This window comes from Taudactylus pleione, unplaced genomic scaffold, assembly GCF_031769625.1.
Source record: "Taudactylus pleione unplaced genomic scaffold, aTauple2 ptg000012l, whole genome shotgun sequence".
NCBI lineage: Eukaryota > Metazoa > Chordata > Amphibia > Anura > Myobatrachidae > Taudactylus > Taudactylus pleione.
This window is the reverse complement of record NW_028284415.1, coordinates 17,147,762-17,169,930: the sequence shown is the minus strand read 5'-3', so window position 1 is coordinate 17,169,930 and position 22,169 is coordinate 17,147,762. Positions and strand designations below refer to the sequence as shown.

Genomic DNA, 22,169 nt, shown 5'->3' with positions numbered 1-22,169 from the left:
AGGGGCGGTAGCGGATGTGAGGGGAAACATCATTTTAGGAATATTATCCACAATAAATAACAAACTTGCCCCATAGGCACCAATTTGTGGTTCTCTTTGGAGAGGATTCTTTATGTGGATCTTAAAGGATAACTTTCAAACAAAAACAGTAATAAATGTATAGAAGTAATAAAGTACTGTGTGACTGCTATAGTTATGCCATCCAGTTATACATGTAGCTAAATCTTACGTCTGTCTACTCGTCTGGCATTCCCTCCTTCTATCTTATAAGTGGGTATTTTATGTCTGACTGGGGCGGGAATTGGGAGTGTAGTTCCCCTGGCACCAACACAATATAATGCCACCCGTCAGTGACGTCATACTAATAAAACTATCACTATGTGGACTTGCAGTAACAGTGACATAGTAAGGAGAAGCAGCCTGTAACTACCAACGTGACTACTGCGCGGTGACGCATATCGGGGACGCGCATGTGGCTATCCCGGAAGTAACTCGTGTCCCGGAAGTGAGCAGCTGTTAGGTGCTGGTTGGAACTGATATGATGCGACAGGTAACTAACAGGCTGCTGGGAGGTGATCGGGGTCTCATTATGCTGGGTGTAGATGGGGGTCTCATGATGCTGGGGTTTATAGTTCTACGAGAAGCACAGGATCTTTAACTGCACTTTAGGATAGAGGGATTGTGTTAAGCATATTTTGTATGTATGTTTTGTATGAATTCATTGCCTACCTAATAAAATATATAGTAGTGGCTGTATTTAAGGAAGCTTGCGTTAGTTTATGTATATATGTAATTTTATTACTATGTCATTACTTGTCAGATTTCTGCAGGAAAGACTAGTGTACTTTACAGTAAAAAGCACTAAAGCTCGGTATGTCGGCCCCTGTCGCATTCCACTGCATGGGGTCATCGGCCGCATCGTCAGGCTTGCCTGCATGTAGGGCCGACCTGTCGTTGGGGCTGACGACCCCACGGTAGCGCGCGCCGCACGACATAGTGGGTACTCACTAGTCGATTTTGAGAATTCGTCGTTCCGATCCGTCGAAATCGGGCAAATCGCTAAAAAAGATCGTCTGGTATGTACTCAGCTTTAGGCTTTCATTTCAGTGTTTTATTCTTCAACTTTAATAAAATATCAACATTTAATAACAGTGTAACGGTACTGCTCTACTATTGCCAAATGTGGGGGTTTCTTTACTGAGCAAGCCAAGTTATGCTATTAAAATCTTTGTGGTTTAAAACTTGGGGCTTACACAAACTGAGAAGTGGCAACATCTGCAAGCCGCTGCTTTGTAAATAAACCCCTCAAACAATTTCTGGTGGCAACAATCTCTTTTGTTCTGCAGCCCTCTCACTGAACATGGCGGCTCTTCCCCTTGTAGTCACAGCAGGATGGATCTGACAAGATTACAATATGTTATTATACACTGTAATTGGCTCTGTTGTATTCTTCACTTTTTTCATACATAACAAATAAATCCACTTTTTGTAAGAAGGGTTTTCCACAGCCCTTTTCTATACTTTTCCACTTATAAATACTTAGCGTTCCCGCTAGGCTGTTTTAGCGGGGCACGGCGCCCTGCCCTCCATCTGGAGGGCTATAAACACTCTGCCCTCCAGGAGGAGGGCAAAAAGCGCCCTGCCCTCACAGCCTGCGGGTGCCGTCTTCACCCGCGGGACGCAGTGTCCCCCGGGTGGAAAAATGTGCGGTGACCCAGTCACTGCCAGAGAATAGACGCCGGGCGCATGCGCCCGGCATCTATTCTCCCTTTCTGCAGCGCTTGGGGGCTGCCCGGCGTGTCCGTAAGTGCCGGGCACGCCCCCAAGCATGACGAAAAGGGGACGCGTCTTATAGACACGCCCCCTTTTCATGACCACGCCCCCTTTTTGGACCCGCACATGGTTGCCCTCTCTAGCTCCGGCGGCACTGAACACTAAATACTGATGGTTATCTGTAACACCCTAAGCCAGTGGTACCCACCCTTTCTCAGATCACAGCACCCTAGAGTCTCAGCTTTTTTTTACAACATCCCTAGGCCAAAAGTTTCTATGGTATACAATCGGGAAACCGGCTGCCTTAATACCGACAGCCGGCTTCCCGACTGTCATATCCCGGCGAGGGTGAAATGCCGTCCGTCTATATCTAGATGCCTGTCATTTCCCCGACGCCGGGAGACAGGCGCCCGGCATCCCGATCGAAGGGATGCCGGGCGCCGCGAGCGGACAGCCGTGGGGGGGGGGAGGGTTAGGTTTAGGGCACCTGGGGGGGGACTTAGGGTTAGGCACCCCCCCGGGAGGGTTAAGGTTAAGCTAGGGGGAGGGAGGGTTAGGGTTAGGCACCCCCGGGGGGGAACTTAGGGTTAGGCACCCCCCTGGGGGACATCGAGATTTCCAGCGCTGTCGGGCTTCCGCTGCCGGCCGATTCTGTTTCTATTGAGTTATCACAAAAATTATTAAAATAAGAAAATGATTCTTTCCTGACATCCTTAGTTTCAGTTATTTGGTGATGGACACGGTTGCATTGCTGTTTGCCCACGCCAATTCTGATTGGCAGCCAGTAACTTGGTTTTGTCAGTGGTTCTCAAACTCGGTCCTCAGGACCCCACACAGGTTATGTTTTCCAGAGCACCCAGCAGGTGCACAGGTGTATTCATTACTCACTGACACATTTAGAAAAATCCACAGGTGGAGCTAATCATTTCACTTGTAATTCAGTAAGGAGACCTGGAAAACGTGCACTGGGGTCCTGAGGACCGGGTTTGAGAACCTGTCATCTACCACATTAAGCAGAAGAGGAGGAAAGAAAAGTGTGAAGGTTCAATTGGATAGTGGGTTATTGGAAAAAGGGTAGCAACAGATGGGACGGGAGAGATACAGATGGTTGCAAACTTACAGAGCAGGAGCACAGAGGCACAGAAAGGGGATGGGACAAACATTGGAGGAAAGTGAAGTCAGAGGAGGAGAGGGGACCCTACTTACATTGAGCTCTGTGCACGAAGCTGCCAAAAGGATGAGAAGAATGAAGTGGAAGTGTAGGAGGGGGCAGGCCGCACATAAACAGTGAAGCCTGTGCAAATGGCTGTGCATTATTTCTGTAAGGTTATAGGCGGCACGTGGCACGGCCTACAAGTGGTTGGGCCAAATAATTTTATTTGGGGCTAGATCACCATCCGGAGTCGAACTTCTATAACTTGCTGCACAAAATTTGGGAAGTTACATGTAAGGTGAGTGGAAAAAAATGAATAGTGTGGGGAATTATATTTAATATCATCCAACTTATCAACTTAAAATGAAGGGAATAGTTTATCCACCTATAAAATGCTGGTGGTGTTCACCTACTCTTGCTGCCAGTACTGGGTCTAATATGTCAGTGATGATCTTTGGTTACAGTAATGTGGCATAAGGCCACTTAATTCGTTTAGTACTGAATAACGTTCAAAATGCAAAAACACAGTTTCAGGGAATTATCATGTGGGAATGCCACAAGTAAATATGTGTATTTATTTGATCACTTGGATTTCAAAGTTGTTGTTTTCTTAGGAAAATATATTGTCAAGGACCTGGTGCTAAGATATCCCAATCGCTGACCGCTGTCAATAACTTGACTTGACAAGCACTCACTTGAGTCTGACTGTAATGGGTGTGACACATAGTTAATAAAAGAAACAAGCACCTATTGTGTGTAAAAATCATTGCTTCCCCTGCTATCTCACAAACTTACTATTAGTCAGTCCCAGTTATCATTACCCCAAATAATAACCTCTAGTACAGATATGTATAATTGATTAGCCAAGTCCACAGGATAATGGATCCAATAAAAATCAGAGACCAATCTTATTAAATGCAGCTTAATAAAAGAAAATACAATGCTTAAAAGATATACAAAACAATTACATACAAATATATTCTTAGGCAAATAATTTTGTTTAAAACAAAAGGAAGAACGTCTCGCTTAGATAATCATAACTGTTTGCTGACAGACACAAGAAGTCCAGAGCAATTTTCAGACTGGCTCCCAAGAATTGAACACAGTTTGTGTGTCTGACATACCAATTTATCTCTATGCTGGGTTGTCAGATGACTATGATGGGTTGTCAATGGTCAGTTTCTGTGTAGATGCAAACTAGGTTTTAGAACTCTTATCAGAACCATACAGGTCTCAGCAATGCTTTAAACATATAATCTCTGCTCTTGTACATTAGAGAATAATATTAGGTTCAAATAATACAGCTTCTCAATATGAACACATAGGAGACATGAATACAATATAATGTGGTCTTCAAATGCTATGAACTTACTCTAATTATTCCTCTTTCCTAAAGGGAATTTGACCTGGCTGGAAGGGTCTTTTGAACAATATAATTTGCTGTGACGTTTCTTAGATCTTCAAGGAATTTGGGGAGTGGATTAACATGTCATATGAAAATTTACATATTTGTAACAGTAGTTATTATGCATAGACATTTATTTGCTTAATCTAAATCGTTATTTGTTCCCTGATCTAAGCAGCTCTAACATACATCTGGCTGCTCATTTGTCTCTAAACAGGTCATGAGAGAGAAATGACAACTTTGAAAACAAACATCTTATACTGAATATTTACATGTGGCATTCCCATGTGATATGATATTTCCATTACAGACCATTATATTTATATCACTGCACAATTTGTAATTTTTAGAGTGGTCAGATGGGTTCATGGCATTTAAATAAATTAACTAGTCTTCGTAGCATGTACAAATTAGTCAAGTCATCAAGGTATGTAAAGCCGCCAATCGTAAAGGGATATAGGGGTCTATTTACTAAGTACTGTTACTAGACAGAGTGAAAAGTGATAAGAAAGTGATAAGGTGCCAGCCAATCAGCTCCCAACTGTCATCTCACAGGCTGTGTTTGAAAAAGGACAGTTGGGAGCTGATAGGCTGGTACCTTATCACTTTTCACTCTGTCTCCTAACACTGCTTAGTAAATAGACCCCTTAGACAATACAATCTGGATTCCTCGGCAAGGTCTGGAAAGGTATAAAGATCCTCATGTGGATCTGTCAACTAGGTAGTCATTTGTGGTCTAATACCTTATTCATGAGAATGTAGCCTATTAGTTCGCAAGGAACCAATGACATGATGAACACATTCATTTGGTTGAGTTTACAAATGGCTGTCTTTAAGATGTGTAGATGATGGGATCTCCATTTTGTTTCAGGGTAGTAAACTTTCTATTATCTCTAAGGTGTTGAGAGTTGTGATCTGTTTTATTTTGACATTATGTAAGAAAATCTTTACCTGTGCAAAAGATTTGGAATTTCTCATGTGGTGATCCTTATTACAGGTTATTATTTTGTCAGTCAACAAGGATAATTGTTTTAAAAGCAAGCAATGTGTCTTTCTAATGGCCTATTCAACATGATTGGTAATCACCCGGTTATTCATTCCACTCATGTCTTTATAGGACAGTAATGATGAGTCAGAAGATGTTTCTCTCTTTGATGCTGATGAAGAAAGTTCAAAAAACCCCAAAAAGAAAAAAATGAGGTAACTATTGAGTTTCTTCTGTGCATGTGATACTGGACAGATAATGTTTGCTCTTTGCAGCTATCCTATTGAGGATCAGGCAGTATATTTATACAGTGGTTTTGGAATAGTGTGTAAGCAGTCATACAAGTACAGAATCCAGCCCTGATGCTTATTGTGCACATATATTATCCATAGCATATAGAGTTTTTCTAAGTCCCTTGGGTTCATTATATAGGGTCTCACCAGATGCCTATGGGGTCCTACAACGCAGTGCGTTGTGAGATATCAGGAAATATCTGATCTGAGGAGCGATGCTGACAATCACAACTAAAGGTAAGTATAGAGGGGACATGGAGAGGGGCAAATGGAGAGACGTGGAGGGGGCTAAGGGAGAGACGTGGTTGGGGCAAAGGGAGAAATTGGAGGAGGCAAAGGGAGAGAGATGGAGGGAGCATAGGAGAAAGACGGAGGGGGCAATGAGTAAGAATAGCAGTTTTCCTCTTTATTTTTTTAATACTTATTACGTTATTTTGACTCAGCTACTTAAAAAACGGGACTGCTCGGTAATTATTTTGGCTTAGAGGTGCCTTGAAAAAATGATGGAGACCCTAAGGGTGCCTCGAACTGAGAAAGTTTGGGAACCACTGGTTTGGGCACAACCTACAGGAGTCCATTTTATTCCTAAAATGTTTTGATTGCCACAGTATAGACAAATTTAGATAAAGGTGGTCACTGTCAACAAATGTACTTCACAAAAGACTGCTTTACCGTTTTGGTGAGAAGTGTAAACTCAGTTCTACAAAGGAGTCCATGTATTAAACATTTTGTTCACCAAATGTATTTGTTTCATTATAATATGAAAGACAGGCAGGTAGGTAACAACAGTACGTCCAGGGAGTTGCCTTAATGAGAAGTGGCTGTAGAGACATAGAGCCTGATTCAGAGATGGACGCTAATGCGATTTTTACACAGTTTGAGCGATTGTTTGCCATTGTGCATGCGTGTAAGCCGCATTGCAAACGCACTGTGATTGGTTTGTGATTACGCACGCACAGAGGATCCATATTCAAAGTGAGTGGGGGAGGTAATGGGGGGTGGTTAATAAAATGCAGGCATGTCGGACCGTTTAAACGCCGTTACATGGGCGTGCATAAATTAGCGGTTGCGATCTCCTACGCAGCATGCAAACTCTCTACATGTCAGGAGAACTGCAGTGTTTGCGGTTGGTCAGATCTGCCACAAGAGCAAGATGGCTGCTCGATGTGCGTAAATGTTACTGATATTTACACTGGTAAGCGACGCTGTGCGCAGATGAGAAGGCAGCAGTTAGCGTCCCTATGCTCTGGTGATCTTTGGAACTATTAGCATGTTTTCGCAGCTGCACACCGTACAAAAACACAGCTGCGATCACATTAGCGTCCGTCTCTGAATCAGGCCCATAGATAGGCCATGCTTACACATTACTCTGAATGCATTTTTGTCTTAAGCAGTGGAAAAATTATTGCAATACTTTTTTTGTAAGCTTACAATGTTTTTTTCTACTTCAGGGTCCATAGGGGGTCCACAGGGTTGACCTTGTGGGTATAGGTTGGGAACCAAATCCGGGCACCACGCAGTTAAAGTTTTTAGCTCCCAGGATGCACTTGGGTCCACTCTCCCTATAACCCCACCCCCAAGCCAGAGGCACCTCAGTTTAAGTTGGTGCCCGGCCGGAGTCGGGTCACCGTTTAGTGCAGTGGGGAGCTGATTAGCAGCCCCTAAGCTTTATTTTTTCTAAAGGACAAAGTTTTTTATTTTTACTTTAGATTCTTCAGAGCGGCAGCGTCATACTGTCCATAGGACGTCTAAGCTGCCGCTCCGTCACCCCGCTGGCGCTGAGACGCCAGTACAGATCTGGGGATCTCAGCGGGACCCCAGAGTCTGTACTAGCCGGACTCTGCGGGCGCCCAGGACTGCTGCCGGATCCACGGGGAGCAGGTAAGGCGCGGGTCACCGCTTGCGGTGATCCGCGCATTTGAAATGCAGTCCTGTGCCTCCGGTCTCTGGGGACAGACCGGAGGTGGCGGCGGGCCCCCCCATACCCCGTGTGTCCACTAGACCACCAGGGACGCAGTGTTCGGCGTCCCGGGGGTTAATAGCCGGCCAGGGGAGGCAGCCTTCCCTGTTACAGCGGCTCCTCCCGTCAGCTCAGCGCGCCTTTCAGTATCCATAGTCTGGCGTCGCTGAGCTGCTTCCTCCGCGGGCCACACTTCTTCTGAGGTCTCCAGCGGCCATTTCTTTGTGGTGCAGCAGAAATCTCCGGAGATGGCAGTTGGTCCAGTCCCCCTGCATACCTCACCACTAGGTCAGTGTACACAGCGCTGTAGCCTTCCCAGACACTGAATCTGGGTAAGTTGCATGCAGTGTAATAGTGCAGTATATTATATGACTTGTTTATGTATATATCTGCATTGTATGTGACTTATGCTAGTGCTGACTGTCTGTACTTTATTCTCTTACCTGTCAGTGTATATCTATCCCTTTTCTTTATCTGCCCTAATACAGCTGTGCATGGGGTGGTTCTGAGACCTCACATTTATATACTCGTTAATATTTGTGAGGTTTGTCACATACTGTTGCGTGCTGCACATTGCCATATTTTGAGTGGAACTGTGTGTTGCATACGCTGAAAATGGGTCCCTGCAGCTAATTTTTAGTATCGGTCAGGACCAGTATAGCGCTGCTTGATCGCAATGCTTGGTCAGATATGTCTGACCAGGAGATAGAGCGTTATACTGCACCCATTTTTACTATCCTGCAAGCCATGTGCTGCAGGTGTTAGTGCGGAGGATTTAACTCTTAAAGGGTTCTGTATGTGGCGTCATCTGGTGCCGGCCCCTTTCATGACCCCCTTGGGCGGTTTGTTTTCTCGGGATCCTCTCAATTGCGGATCGCCGGGCGGGCCCTATTGTTGGACCTCACCTGGGGGTTACTTCACCATACTGCCCTTTTCATCTCAGGGTATCTTGCAGTTTCTTGCACTCTTCCCCTGTGACACAGACTATAGCTCCCTGCAGGGGTTTTTCGAGTATATGAATTCTCCCTGGTGCCACAATAGTCTGTCATTCCCCTTGCAGGAATTACCACAACAGCCACCCTGGGTGGATGTCGTTTTCTACGAAACGCAAATTGGCGTGGTTGACGCCCTGTGGTTACTTCCCAGTTGGCTCTCCCGTGAACTGGATACTGTTTTGGGCTCTTTCCCTCTTAGACGGGGGGAAGCCTATTTCAGGTATTATTATCCCTGCTTTAGGGCTGGTAGCAGGTCCATTCTGGTTAAAGTGAATGTTGACCTGCACCTGTATCATACACCCTCAGTATTACGTGCCTTCTGGAGCGGGTGGATTGCATGGCGGGACTCTGGCTGTTGCCAGATACGAGGTATTACAACAGTGTTTGGCCTCCTGTCCCAAATTCCCTGGGGGTCACCACGAGCCCCTCCTGGGGTGGATGGGCGTGTTACTCGTCTGATTACAGACGTTGCTACGCATCCCATTCCTGCGTGGTCGGATTCTTCCGATCCGTAGGTGGTAACTCTGCCTGAAATCAGTATACTCGCTTTCAGGGGTTGTTACCTATCCTACCATGGCTATAGCATGGTTGGTTAATACTATTGCATACTGAGCTGATGCATTTGTAATGTTTTTTCCCCTCCAACACGTCTGAGGTTCAAATGTATTTGGTCGCTCACTTAATATATGCAGTTGTCATAGGTGGACATGCTTATATCGGATACCAGTCTCCTAACTTTCAGAGTTCCGGCTGCGACTGTATCCTCCGTAATACCCTATGGCTGCGCTCTGGGAATGCAGAGGTGCAGATACCATCTATAGGGTATAGATCTTGTTGGGTTCTGACCTTGACAGTGGCAGTACAAATTTACCGCCTTCAGCTATGCCCACTACAGGGCCTCAGACTAAGTCTATTAAGTCTTTTTGTCCTCTGGGTCAGCCTAAAGATCTGTTTTTTCATAGACTGTCGGCCTTTACAAGAGCCGACATATCCAGTACCGAGCAGGCCTGGACTGCCAGCCGATCCTGCTTCTGAACCTACGGATATATCTTCAGTGTGACGAGACAGGCCTACCACTGGGAGATGGCGATTTTCTCAGTTCGCCCGGTACTAGTGTCAAGTTGCCGCAGCTACGTGGCTAGGAGGTTACGCCCTCTCTTTGCTCAGGCGGCCTATTTCCATGTGATGGAACGCAGGCCCTTATTCGGACCCGAACAGGGCCTTACAAATCCAGAAAGCTATACAGTTGTTGCAGTAAGCGGAGCTAATTGGGCCATCCCCACTTTCCCAGCGAGGGACTGGTTGTTCTGCTTTCTTTCTGGTGCGGTGGCTGAATGGTCCTCTTTGGCCTATTCTCTGTCTCAAATTCCCTGAATTAGTTCCTAAAGCTACGTGGGCTCAGGAGGCAATCCCTATGCTCCATCATACTATGTTTAGAACCTGGGGACTTTATGGTATCACTGGATATACAGGACGCGTGCCTACGGGTACTTACAGAGACCTTGCCTCAGCATGGACTGAGGTTTGCTGTGTCACAGCACTTACAATTTTTCGGGCTCTGCCTGTTGGGACTGTTCTCAGCCCCACAGGGGTTTACCAGCGTTTTGGATTTTCTGACAGTTCTTCTGTTCAATATATCCCAATGCTCCTGTACCTGGATGGCCTCCTGCTCTTAGCAGGATCACCGGGGTACTTTACAGCCGGGTCAGGTTGACTGCGGCTTCTTCAGGGTGCAGACGTTTATTCAATGGGGAAAAAGTCCTCCCTGCATCCCTCTCTGGGTATTCTTCACCTAGGAGCCCTGCTGGATTCTCAGAATCTGAGAATTCTTCTGGCATAAGACGGCACCTCCACCCTTCCATTAGGAGGACATGGATGTCTGCGCAGTCGACATATGTCTTTACACTCTGGGATGCATGGTCCACTATTCAGTGTCTGCCTTTGGAAGGGTGGAATGGGCTTAGTTCCATTCCAGGCCTTTCCATAATTGGCTTCTCTCCAGATGGAACAAGTTTTTTCTGTCTTATCACTGTTCAAACGATGATGCTCTCCCAGGAGGCAAGTTGGTCCCTTTTCGGGTGACTATGGCCATCTCGTCCAGGGTATTCTTTGTTAAGGACTGTGTCTGGTTCGCATCCATTTCAGTGCAGTTGGATGTCTATTGATTCCACCCTGTCAATTAACTTGTTGGAACTTTAGCCTGTCTTGGGCCTTCACTCTGGCATAGCCCTTGTTTCCCGGTGACCCTGAAAAAGTTCAGTCCGACAGGGTCAGAACAGTGGCTTCCTTTTTAGCAATACTGTTCGTTGGGTGGCAATGTCAGGTATGTCATACATTCGGACATTGTCCGAGGGTCTCCTCCCGACCATCTCGACAGCGTTCATTTCAGGTGCTCTCCATTGGGAAGCAGGAGTCCTCAGCTGTCACGACGTGCATCCCGGGGACTAGTCTATTCCCCAAGAGAGCTTTCATCTCCTGGTGAGCAGGGGGGGCCCCTCCTCAGGTGACCCTCATGGCCTTCTGACTATATCACACTATGGTGTTACAGTCCAACTCTGGGGATTCTGAAGCAACCTTCAGTGACTCTTTGTCGGTGAAGTGGTCCTTCCAATTTGCGTACCTGTGTTCTCCGGTCTCCATTCTTCCTCGAGGGAAGTGTTTCAATCGAGATGGAGATGCTTTCCTGCTGGTGGCTCCTGATTGCCCCAGATGTCAGGGGTACTTGGTTTTTCGGAGTCTCTCCATCGATACTCCATTCCTGATGCTTCACTGCCCGGACCTGTTGTCTCAGGGGTTTGCTTTTGACCTGGGTCATTTGTCTTGGACTGCGTCCCTACAGTGGTCTTACAGCTTCCCTGGCTTTGTAATCGTTGGAATGATTAGAGCACATGGATCAGCTTTTGCTGGGACCTACCACAAACTGTGGCAGCCATAATTCTTTTGGTACTATACCTGTCGATACGATCCTCCGGTGTCCAGGATTTCCAGATATTGTGGCATTTCTTCCGGCTGGCTTGGGTTTCACCCTCGGCCTGGCCTTCCTGACAGTATGGATCTCTACACTGTCAGTATGATTAAGATATGGAATTGCTCCTCTCTGGTATCCAGTTCATCCTTTGGAGTGTTTTCTGGATTATGCCTCCATTTGTCCTCCCTAGGGACTCCTTGGGAGTTAGTAGTGGTTCTTCGTTCCCTTCGGGGACAGTCAATGGAACCGCTGGTTGTGATAGCCATTACATGGTCTATTGCTTTGGCTCTCTCTCTTTCTCTCAGGGTGTTTATATCAACCAGGTGAGTGTCGGAATTGGGAGCGTTCTCATATGGCTCCCTCTTCTGGAGGGCATCATGTCAGGGTGTGACTTGCTCTCACCCTGTGTTTCTTCTTAGTGATTTTTAGGTTCCATATTATTCTGGAATTTATGGTACGGCCATTCAGTCCCCAGCCCTCTCGGCTGGTGTGGCCTCATTGACTGTGGTCCGGCCTCTGTGGATTTATGTGATCCGTTCAAGTTCCTTACGGAAATCGGACTCCTTATTGGTGGTCTGAGATTTCTGGTTTTAACAGGAAAAGATGACCTGCCTATAGCCAAATGTTGGCTGGATGGCCTTGCATGTCTTCTTCAGGGGCCTACCCATGGGTAGGCCTTTCTGTTGTTGATGCTTGTTTTTTCTCGGGCCATGTAACCCTCGTGGGTGGCTCGCTGTGGCACCTTGGCTGTTTTGCCTTGCTAGGTGGCCACGTGGTCTTCTGTCCACACCTTTTTAAGGTTCTAGGCATTGGTTTCCTTTGCCTCTCAGGATGCTTCCTTTTTGGCGGCGGATTCTCCTCTCAGCACAGGAGCGTCCCCACCCTTGGTTGAACTGCTTTGGGACATCCCCAAGGTCAACCCTGTGGACCCCCTATGGACCCTGAAGTAGAAAACAAGAGATATGGTAAGAACTTACCTTTGTTATCTCTGTTTCTACGAAGTCCATAGGGTCCACAGGGCGCCCACCCTGACGCACCTGGCTTCATATGGGCTGTGTGGCTGGTCACCGGTTTTCTGTCTCCCATTTCTGTGAGTATGGTTATTGAGTGTTCCAGTTTTCTCTCTCTTTTTCTCTCCTCCTCCGGCCTTTGGCTACTTACAAACTGAGGTGCCTCTGGCTTGGGGGTGGGGTTATAGGGGGAGTGGACCCAAGTGCATCCTGGGAGCTAAAAGCTTTAACTGCGTGGTGCCCGGATTTGGTTCCCAACCTATACCCCCAAGGTCAACCCTGTGGACCCTATGGACTTCGTAGAAACAGAGTTAACAAAGGTAAGTTCTTACCATATCTCTTGTTATTTTGATACTTGGATTGTACATTATTTTATGTTTTACATGCTTACTTGAAAGCAGTACTTTATATTGCCTTGCACTGTGAACTGTATTACATTGTTTTGTGTTTTTTTTTTTGCATGTCTGTATTCAATAAAAGTAATTAAGGCCATACTTTATACAATTATATGGGTGATCCGCCTGATATAGGTGGACCACTCAGATAATTTGACTGTATTTGCACGACCGATTGCAAAATATAGTTTAGTTGAACATGGCGAATCGTCCAGCATGTCCTTCCAAAGCAATATTTTTGGAGTTGAACGTCGGCCACATTGGGCAGTGTATGCTCTGCGGCGATCAAGGGACAGTCCTTTCCTCTGTTTCTTCACAGGGGAGGAACAGGAAATGTCTCCTCTCCAGGGGAGGAAGCCCTATATCATATGACCATACACTGAGACATATCTGACAGTGTATGGCCATAATATCTGCTGGGTGTCAGACTGTCACATAAAATGTCGGTCAGTCTACAGTGTATGCACAGCATTAGTACAGCATATTTAAAGAAAAAAAATACTTTTTTAGTCAAAACCACACAGAAAACCCAACGCATGTTCTAACTATGGGCCAGATTCAGAGTTGTATGCTAATGCCGTCCCCGCTGTAAATATCTATGCAGCAGCGATATGAAAATGTGCGAAGGTCGCAGGCACTGGGAGATGTATTGAGACATACACCTGCAGCTTTACAAATCCAAGCATCTGCGTGCAAAGGGGTCAATCCTATTGTATGCGATGTACCCGCTGGTGCAAGTCATTGCGACGACAGCAACCCGGTTTTGCCTAAGAGTGCTCGCAGCCCCATAGGGCTCCGAGCAAAATTAAGCAAATTGGGATTCGGAGCGGGCCGCGAAGTGTGCAAGGTGCAGTGCCATTGCCGGCGTTTTAACACCTTTGCAACAGCAACTTGCACCCTTTGCATGGAATAGGATTGACCCCCAAAGACACAGGTCATTCATTTGTTGCAGTCATCAGTATCCCTATGGTCCTGCAGGATGGCAGTGGGAACTGAGACGCCGGAGCTAGATTTCTTGCGTATGGGAACGCATTGCCCCCTAAACAACCGTGACACACCTGCGCTCTTTGCTCCACTACCTATTATCTCCCCCAAATGCTTTCTGATTGTCAAACACACTTTGAGTAAATTCTCGCTGCGAGCAACTACAGTAATGTACCTTGACACAGGTGCAGTGTGACTTAGACGCATGCACAGATGGCCATTTATCGCTGAAACTGTGAAAACATTGGCATAACGTACAACTCTGAATCAGGCCCTTTAACCCTGAACTTGTTCATTCACTTCGTAAATATAAACCATTTTTTTTTAAAGGCATCCCATTGCATCATTTTTCCATCTATTCTTCCGAGTGAGCGCAATACTTGTATACCTTCTGTGCGAACTGATCTCTAACAGCTTCATTGCCTGCATGGTGACCATCATCCTGCTGTTGTCATGTGACTTTTGGGCAGTAAAGGTGAGTGACAGACCAGCACCTGCTATTTCCTTTTAAATGTTATAATATTATTTATTTTTATTTTTTTAAATATATAAAAATCCTATAAAAAATAATCATATGATTATATTTTATTCATACAGTTCCTAGTGAGCCCATGTGCTAGCCATGGGAAACCTTCTGTATTCCCACAGATAACTGCAATGGGGCTGGGTGTATAGACTTACTGCAGTGAGTCTGCGCTCTTGTATTTTTAGAACATCACTGGAAGGTTATTGGTGGGACTGCGATGGTGGAACCAGGTGGACGATGATGGGAAGAGTCATTGGGTTTATGAATCCCGGAAGGTAGGAGTGCTTTTCAGCTGCTGACAGTAAGGAACTGTGTATGTAATTTGGACTAATTCCTTGTTATTTCGCTCTTCAAGTCAGGCTCAGCAAAGAAGAGCTCCTCAGAGGCGGAGTCACGAATCTTCTGGCTGGGTCTCATTACCTGCCCTATCATTTGGGTGATACTTGCATTCACTGCTTTGTTTTCATTAAATGTGAAATGGCTGGTAAGTCAGAAAGGGCCCATCACTTCTGTTTTTGTTTAACAATCTAGATTTAAAATAAATGTAAAAAAAAGAAATATATATAAGGGGAAAAAAAAAAAAAAAGGTTCTTCGTGTGTGTGTGTGTGTGTGTGTGTTTTCCTGTATGCTAGCATCAAGACCTGCGACTGTGCAGGTTAAACAGAGCTGGTCTATCCCCGAATTGGTCTTAGGGCATAATGGAACAATATTCTTTGTGTATATGTCATATTTATCTACTAATATTCTTCCATATTCACTCCAGCAAATGCAGCAAGGAAATTATATGGTCTATTTGCTGTATATGGAGCAGCAAAGATTTCAGCAAAGGGAAAATGGGTATTAAATAACTTGAAATTTTCACTTAGGGAATGGCATCTCCTGGTGGTTTAGGCAGTTAATCTATTACAGTGTGACACCATATAAAAACAAATTGGTGACATCTCAGTGCAATCCTATCAACAGTGCGGCACCTGACAGAACTGTAGCTCAAAGCCGATCAGTAGCTGCACAATCCTAAAGATGAGCATATCTTTAGTTCTGTAAGCTCTTGTCAGCAGGAATATACCAGATTCATTAAATCTAAGCTAGCACAGGTCAGGTATCCACTGTCGGTGTGTTAGTGTTTTAGGGACAGTAAAAAAAAATGCATATTAAAATGCACTTGTAGCTAGAGCTCACTGTGGGCTTCCCCAGTTTGTTTGCCCAAGGTGAATGCAGTGCAAGGAACAAGAGACGTTAAGAAAAACGGAATGCCACCACAACACTAGCAATAATAGAAGTGACCATGGCAACACTAAAACAATGGTTACCCAGTTACGTGAATTTTACAAGATAGGAGGACTTTAAAGTGGATCTTTGTCCAGCCTAGATCATTAAAAAAAAAAGAAAAATGGAAATAATTTATAATTGTGTAGCATAGTCACTTTCCATCTCTGTTGTACTGACAGAGTACTCACTTTATTTGCATTACCATTTGCTCTAAGTGACTGAAATATGTAATGGGAAATTGGTGTCTGGAGGCGGAACACATGACTGTTTCAATAAAAGAGCTATAACTTTACAATGATGAATTCAATGTCACTGGTTCCTCTGTCACACGCTAATTTGTTAGATCGCATACTACACAGAAAGCACATTAATGGTCTAAATTTATATCCTAAATGAACAATAATGCAATAAATAATTAGCTACACTGTTGCACTTGTGACCACAATGTATGTTGCCTGACAACACCTGGGAAGGATCTGTATCTTTTCACTGCTCCTTTAATACTTTATATTGTGAACTGGCACTATTGGGGTGCTCTATACCTTTACTTTAAGTGAACAGTGTTACTTGAAAATGTTGTCGCTTTATAATTGCTGTATAATAATGTACATGACTTGTCTCCTTTAGGCTGTGGTTATAATGGGAGTCACTCTTCAGGGTGCAAACCTATACGGCTACATAAAATGTAAAGTAGGCACTCGAAAGAACTTGACCAGTATTGCCACTGGTTACTTAGGCAGCCGATTCCTCAGACAGGTGAGTGTGACATTTTTCCTTTAAAATTACAGTAGGTGAGTGTGGTGACAGTGACTTGCATCCTGCAGTACAGATTTACACTTGTCTAGTCTCTGTGTTATTATCATTATCCTTTATATGTATGGCAGGGCTCAACAAATCCCGGGGGCCAAGTCGCCATGGCGACCAGATTTTGCTACCTGGCGACCAGATCATCCGGGGTGGGAGGAAGCAGATCCTCGTCACCCCCAGCGCTGGCAGGCACTGTGTTGTGCAGCAGTAGCCAATCGCCGTGCGACACCGTATCCCCCAGCCAATCAGTGGTTACCTCCTTTGCTCCTGCTGGGAGTAAAGCCAATTGCCGCTTGTCCCCAGCCAATAGCCGCATGGCACCGTGTGTCTCCAGCCAATTGCTGCCCGGCGCCATGTCCTGAGACCTCCTCTTTCCTCCCAGCGCACCGCCCTCTATATCCATTACCGGCAGAGGCTGGAGCTACCCGGTTAGCGTAACTGGAGATGGGGGAAGCCAGCATAGGCTGGGCAGCAGCAGAGAGGAGCAGGCTGAGGTGGAGGCAGAGCATCAGAGTAGAGGCAGCAAGTTTTTGAAGGAGAGCGGCATCATCCTCTAGCAGCCTGCGCTCCTTCAGCCAGCTGAGTTCTCTGCAAGCAGGAGGCAGTGAGCTGAACACTTCACGAGGCAGAAAGGACTGCAGGCGGACAACAGTGACCAAGGGCTCCCAGCAGGAGCAAAGGAGGTAACCACTGTCCCATGTGATATCTACCCTTACCTCCTCCCCACAGCTACTATCCTGACCCCCTCCCCCTAACCCCATCCACGCTCCCCCGTACTGTGCCAGCTGCTCTCTAACCTTGCCACCCCTTCCTACCCCTAGTTGTGCCTGCCCCTAACCCCCTCCTTGCCCCCCCCCCCTCTCAGTACTGCGTCAGCTGCTGTCTGCCCTCACCCTGCATAATATCTGATGGGACCCAGAAACAATGGATTAGGACCTCAATTTTTTAAAATGAGAGCTCTCTGGGACCCACAATTTTTTTCTCTTGCCGCGATCACTTATTGTGTGCCACATGGCGGCTGCTGCTACATTATACATACACTATCAGCTGCGCTCCTCATTGCACTGTAATTGAATTAATAAGACTCCTGCACTTTTCTTCTGGGCCATCATATACTTTTGTCCAAATGCTATTTAAAAAAAAAAATAATATATATATATATATATATATATATATATATATATATATAATGTACATTTGGGACCTACTGTGACATAATGTGAACTTGGGTTTTAATGTGTTGCAATACTGTATATGTATTTGTTCCTACTGTGTGGCATAATGTGCATTTGGGCCCTACTGTGTGGCATAATGTGCATTGCATTTGGGCTCTACTGTGTGGCATAGTGGGCATTTGGGACCTACTGTGTGGCATAATGTTCATTTGGGCCCTACTGTGTGGCATAATGTGCATTTGGGCCCTACTGTGTGGCATAATGTGCATTTGGGCCCTACTGTATGATATAATGTGCATTTGGCCCTACTGTGTGGTACAATGTGCATTTTGGGCCCTACTGTGTGGTATAATGTGCATTTTGGGCCCTACTGTGGTATAATGTGCATTTGGGCCCTACTGTGTGGTATAATGTGCATTTTGGGCCCTACTGTGTGGTATAATGTGCATTTGGGCCCTACTGTGTGGCATAATGGGCATTTGGGACCTACTGTGTGGCATAATGTGCATTTGGGCCCTACTGTGTGGCATAATGTGCATTTGGGCCCTACTGTATGGTATAATGTGCATTTGGCCCTACTGTGTGGTACAATGTGCATTTTGGGCCCTACTGTGTGGTATAATGTGCATTTTGGGCCCTACTGTGTGGTATATGGTATAATGTGCATTTTGGGCCCTACTGTGGTATAATGTGCATTTGGGCCCTACTGTGTGGTATAATGTGCATTTTAGGCCCTACTGTGGTATAATGTGCATTTGGGCCCTACTGTGTGGTGTATTGTGCATTTGGGCCCTACTGTGTGGTATAATGTGCATTTGGGCCCTACTGTGTGATATAATGTGCATTTGGGCCCTAGTGTGTTTCCTAATATGAATGTGGGCCCTACTGCATGGCATATTTGAATCTTGAGGCAGGTGTGGGCATGTGGCAGAATCTGCTGACCATTGAAGAGGCATGTGTGGCAGTCTAATGGCATATGGGGAGGTTGAGGGGCACTGAAGGGGAATGTGTGGTGGTCTATACAAGTTTTTATTTTGGTCACGGTCTGGCTACTAAACTTTTAAGATGGCTCCTAGATTTTACAAAAAATTGTCGAGCCCTGATGTAGGGCACCTCAATGGGTCCGCAAAGCAGGGCATAAAGTGCAAACAGAGAGCCTGATCCAGAGATGGACGCATATAGCACAGTGGCTGTGCGAAATTATGCTAATGCAGCAAGAGGTGTCTAGTGTAAAAAGACCCCTACTACCGGCCTTGCAGATCCGAGGGTTACATCTCAAGACACAGCATTGGATCTACATCACAACCAGTGGTCGCAGCATTGTCCATCTGAGTGAGCCTAAGGCTTCTCAGAATGGACGCATCATCTCCGCTGCCATGACCAATACATCGGAAGACGCAGTCACTCTCCTCGGCACTCCCACAAAACGGAGGTGACACACCTCTGTTTTGGGATATGGTCCCCGGCTTCATCCCGGACTTCCTGCAGCCTGTCAATCAGGCTGCGTGTTCCAGGGCACTACAAGCGAGGTCACAGGCGCAGATCTCAAACAATCGGAGATGTACGCGAACACCAGAGTTTTGTACATCTCTGAATAAAGATGGCTACACACTCATGCAATTGGGCTGTTCTTGCGATATCGAGAGAACGGCAGTTGGATTGTATACATGTGTACGCTGTCCCGAGCATGAGCGTTAGCCGATAAGCGTCTTAAAACACTCTGCAACATTCGGCCTCGGTCTGTTTAATATTCATCCCACTGGACTGGGCAATATCGGACCAAAGGTGCAGTGTGTACGCACGTTTGATCAATCCTCTGAGTCTTGCGATTCTACACATGCAGCAGTACCGCCTCTGAGGCCTTGCTGCCATACTGTCCTATCCATCACTGCAAATATTCACCATTATTTCTTTTAAAAGCCATCAATTTGACCTTATTATACAGAATACATTTTTCTTTATGACTCACTAAACTATGCTATCAATCATGGTTTGAATTCACATTTACACCGTTTGTAGTATTAAAAATTGCGTTATACATATCATTATGTGGATAGAAAACAAGCGAAAGAACGTATTCTCTCCGCAGCACTACAGTAGAAAATGGTGAACTAAGGGATTTATTTTTTCTTCGGTATGTTCTGTAATCACGCCTGTCCACTATGGTAATTCTGTTTACATTTGCCGTGACTGTAGCCTGAATCGAAAGAGTGTGTACGGTGGTACAATAATTTTCTTTCTGTAGGTGAATTGAACATCGAAAGATAATTGTATAGGTGTGTACGCCCGTATCGGCTGTATTTTTGAAAGTGCAAGACAGGTATAGTCGTACAGTAAAAGAACAATATGTAACAATATATACATGGTAGTTGCTAGAAAAGCCACAGAAATCCAGTTAATGGGTGCAGCAGACGGTTCAGAGTCACTGATACCTTTCTTTTCAGAACATAATATCTATATATATATATATATATATATATATATATATATATATATATATATTTCCGAAAATAATTTGGAGATATTGCAGTAAGTAAAAAAATTTGGCAATATAGTGTACGCATCGCCAGGACTGTAACTAGGGGTGTATGACCGATGCCACTGCACAGAGCGCAAGGGCCTTGTGCACGGCACCGTTGCTGCCCCAGGGCACTTGCTTTTGGCTAGCAGAGTGCTATGCAACGGTATTCAGCAGCTAGGATCGCTTGTGCAGTGCTGGAGCATCTTGTGGACGCTCCAAACAGGCACACTGCGGTCTGAGCAGCCTACCAGTTCTCAAGGTGCCTGGTCAGCGATGCACTTACAGGTGCTGCAGACCCCACCCTCTTTTACGCAACATCATGAGTCACATGCTCAGATGACTGGGCTGAAACCGGGTGCCCTTTTACAGCCCTGGGCATCACCAACGCAGTGTTGCATACCATACTCCCGACATTTTGAATATGGGGTTTTTTAGTCCTGGCCATCTCAAATCGTATCATTAAATTGAGAAACCCCAATTGTTTTCATCTGCAGAAATTTATAGCATTTGTTGTGACTGGTTGGAATGAGAATGCAACTTATCTATTCACCAGGGACATCCCAGAATGCCTCAGTAATGCCACTAGTGCCTAATGAATAAATAAACTTCATTCACAAAATGGGCTGCCTTTCAGACATTATATGTACACTTTATATTATACAACACTGTTCAAACTAATACCATAGAGCAGAGGTTCCCAAACGCGTTCCTCAAGGCATCCCAATAGTTTTAACAGGTTTTAAAGATATCCATGGTTGAGCAAGGGTGGTTAAATCAAATTGACTGAGGTACTAATTAAGTCACCTGTGGTCAATTATAGATATCCTTAAAACCTGCACTGTTAGGGTGCCATGAGGACAGATTTTGGGAACCTCTGCAATAGAACAAAGCAATAATACCATAATTTATTTTGCGTGCCAATCTAATTGTCTGTCTTTTCTAGCCTGTCACAGAAATGTTTCCTTAAATGAAGTGAAACTTTATATGAACGTGTGTAGTTCATTTTCTGTGTCTTACTGTAACTTGTCTGCATCTTGAAATTTTTTCCCCTGTTTTCTAGACATTTTCAAGGGAACCCGAAGCAGAATCCTAAACCTACTTTCAATATAGGCACTAAGTGAATTCTGTTTATACTGGAAAACCGATGTGGATACAGTTGTTCATGAAAGAGTTTCTTTCTAATTGCTGATTTTATTTCCTGGCGGATGGACATGGTGGCAGAGTTATTACAGTACATTTTCCAGAAACTACAGAGATTAGATTAGTTTTATTATTAAAGCAATATATTTCTGATGTAACAAAAACACTTGTAATGATTTGGTTTGAGGGTAACCAATGTAAATATGTATCTATAGGTATATTATAAATGGCTAAATAAAGATTATTTCCAAACATTTATTGTTTGTGAATTAGAAACCTCACTAGTAAAAGTTCATTCTAACTGGGAACATGGATGAGATACTCCTGATTACAGAGGATTGTGGGAATTACAGGCCCTCCTGGCTATTTACGTATGTGCCCTGCTGCCACCTGATAATCAATGGCCTTTACAATTAGTCTTTTTTTTTTTTTTCCCGATTTGAAATCACATTGGACTCTAACAATGGAGGAAGCTGGCTTTATATGTGCTGTGCACTACTTTAATGTTGTGTGTGGTGTAAGCATGGTCACAAGATTTCTATAAGTAATGGTAACACAGTGGCTCACTGCTTCTCCTATAACTGACCTAAATCTGAGTGCCAGATAAATGTGCAAGTAAAATGAGTCCTTCATTTATTGATCCTAAAACCAGTAGTGTTGATGATGTCAATTCAGCAGAGAGAACTTTTTACTGTGACTGTGCTGAAGTCACATGCCTTTGTTGGAACCAATATGAGACTGATACCTTACCGAACACAGCAGAAGATTTATTTTGGAAGAATTATGTTTTTTTAGACTATAGGTTATGG

The 22,169-nt window shown here is 44.9% G+C and overlaps 1 protein-coding gene across 1 annotated transcript; it reads left to right on the top strand.

Annotated features, from left to right (window-relative positions):
- The first annotated feature begins 400 nt into the window (after window positions 1–400).
- LOC148542494 (Golgi apparatus membrane protein TVP23 homolog B-like) lies at window positions 401–21,614 on the top strand. The gene is made up of 7 exons (XM_088468669.1): window positions 401–550; window positions 5,449–5,531; window positions 14,252–14,396; window positions 14,633–14,722; window positions 14,803–14,931; window positions 16,345–16,473; window positions 21,281–21,614. The coding sequence occupies exons 1-7, from the start codon at window positions 539–541 to the stop codon at window positions 21,311–21,313; spliced, it is 621 nt and encodes a 206-aa protein (XP_088324795.1). The 5' UTR covers window positions 401–538; the 3' UTR covers window positions 21,314–21,614.
- Window positions 21,615–22,169: the final 555 nt, after the last annotated feature.

What these genes read in the sequence shown, in the direction of transcription:
- LOC148542494 (XM_088468669.1), top strand. An exon ending in GTGACTTTTGGGCAGTAAAG is followed by an intron (nt 14,397 to 14,632) that starts GTGAGTGACAGA and finishes TTGTATTTTTAG; the next exon opens with AACATCACTGGAAGGTTATT. An exon ending in GGGTTTATGAATCCCGGAAG is followed by an intron (nt 14,723 to 14,802) that starts GTAGGAGTGCTT and finishes TCGCTCTTCAAG; the next exon opens with TCAGGCTCAGCAAAGAAGAG.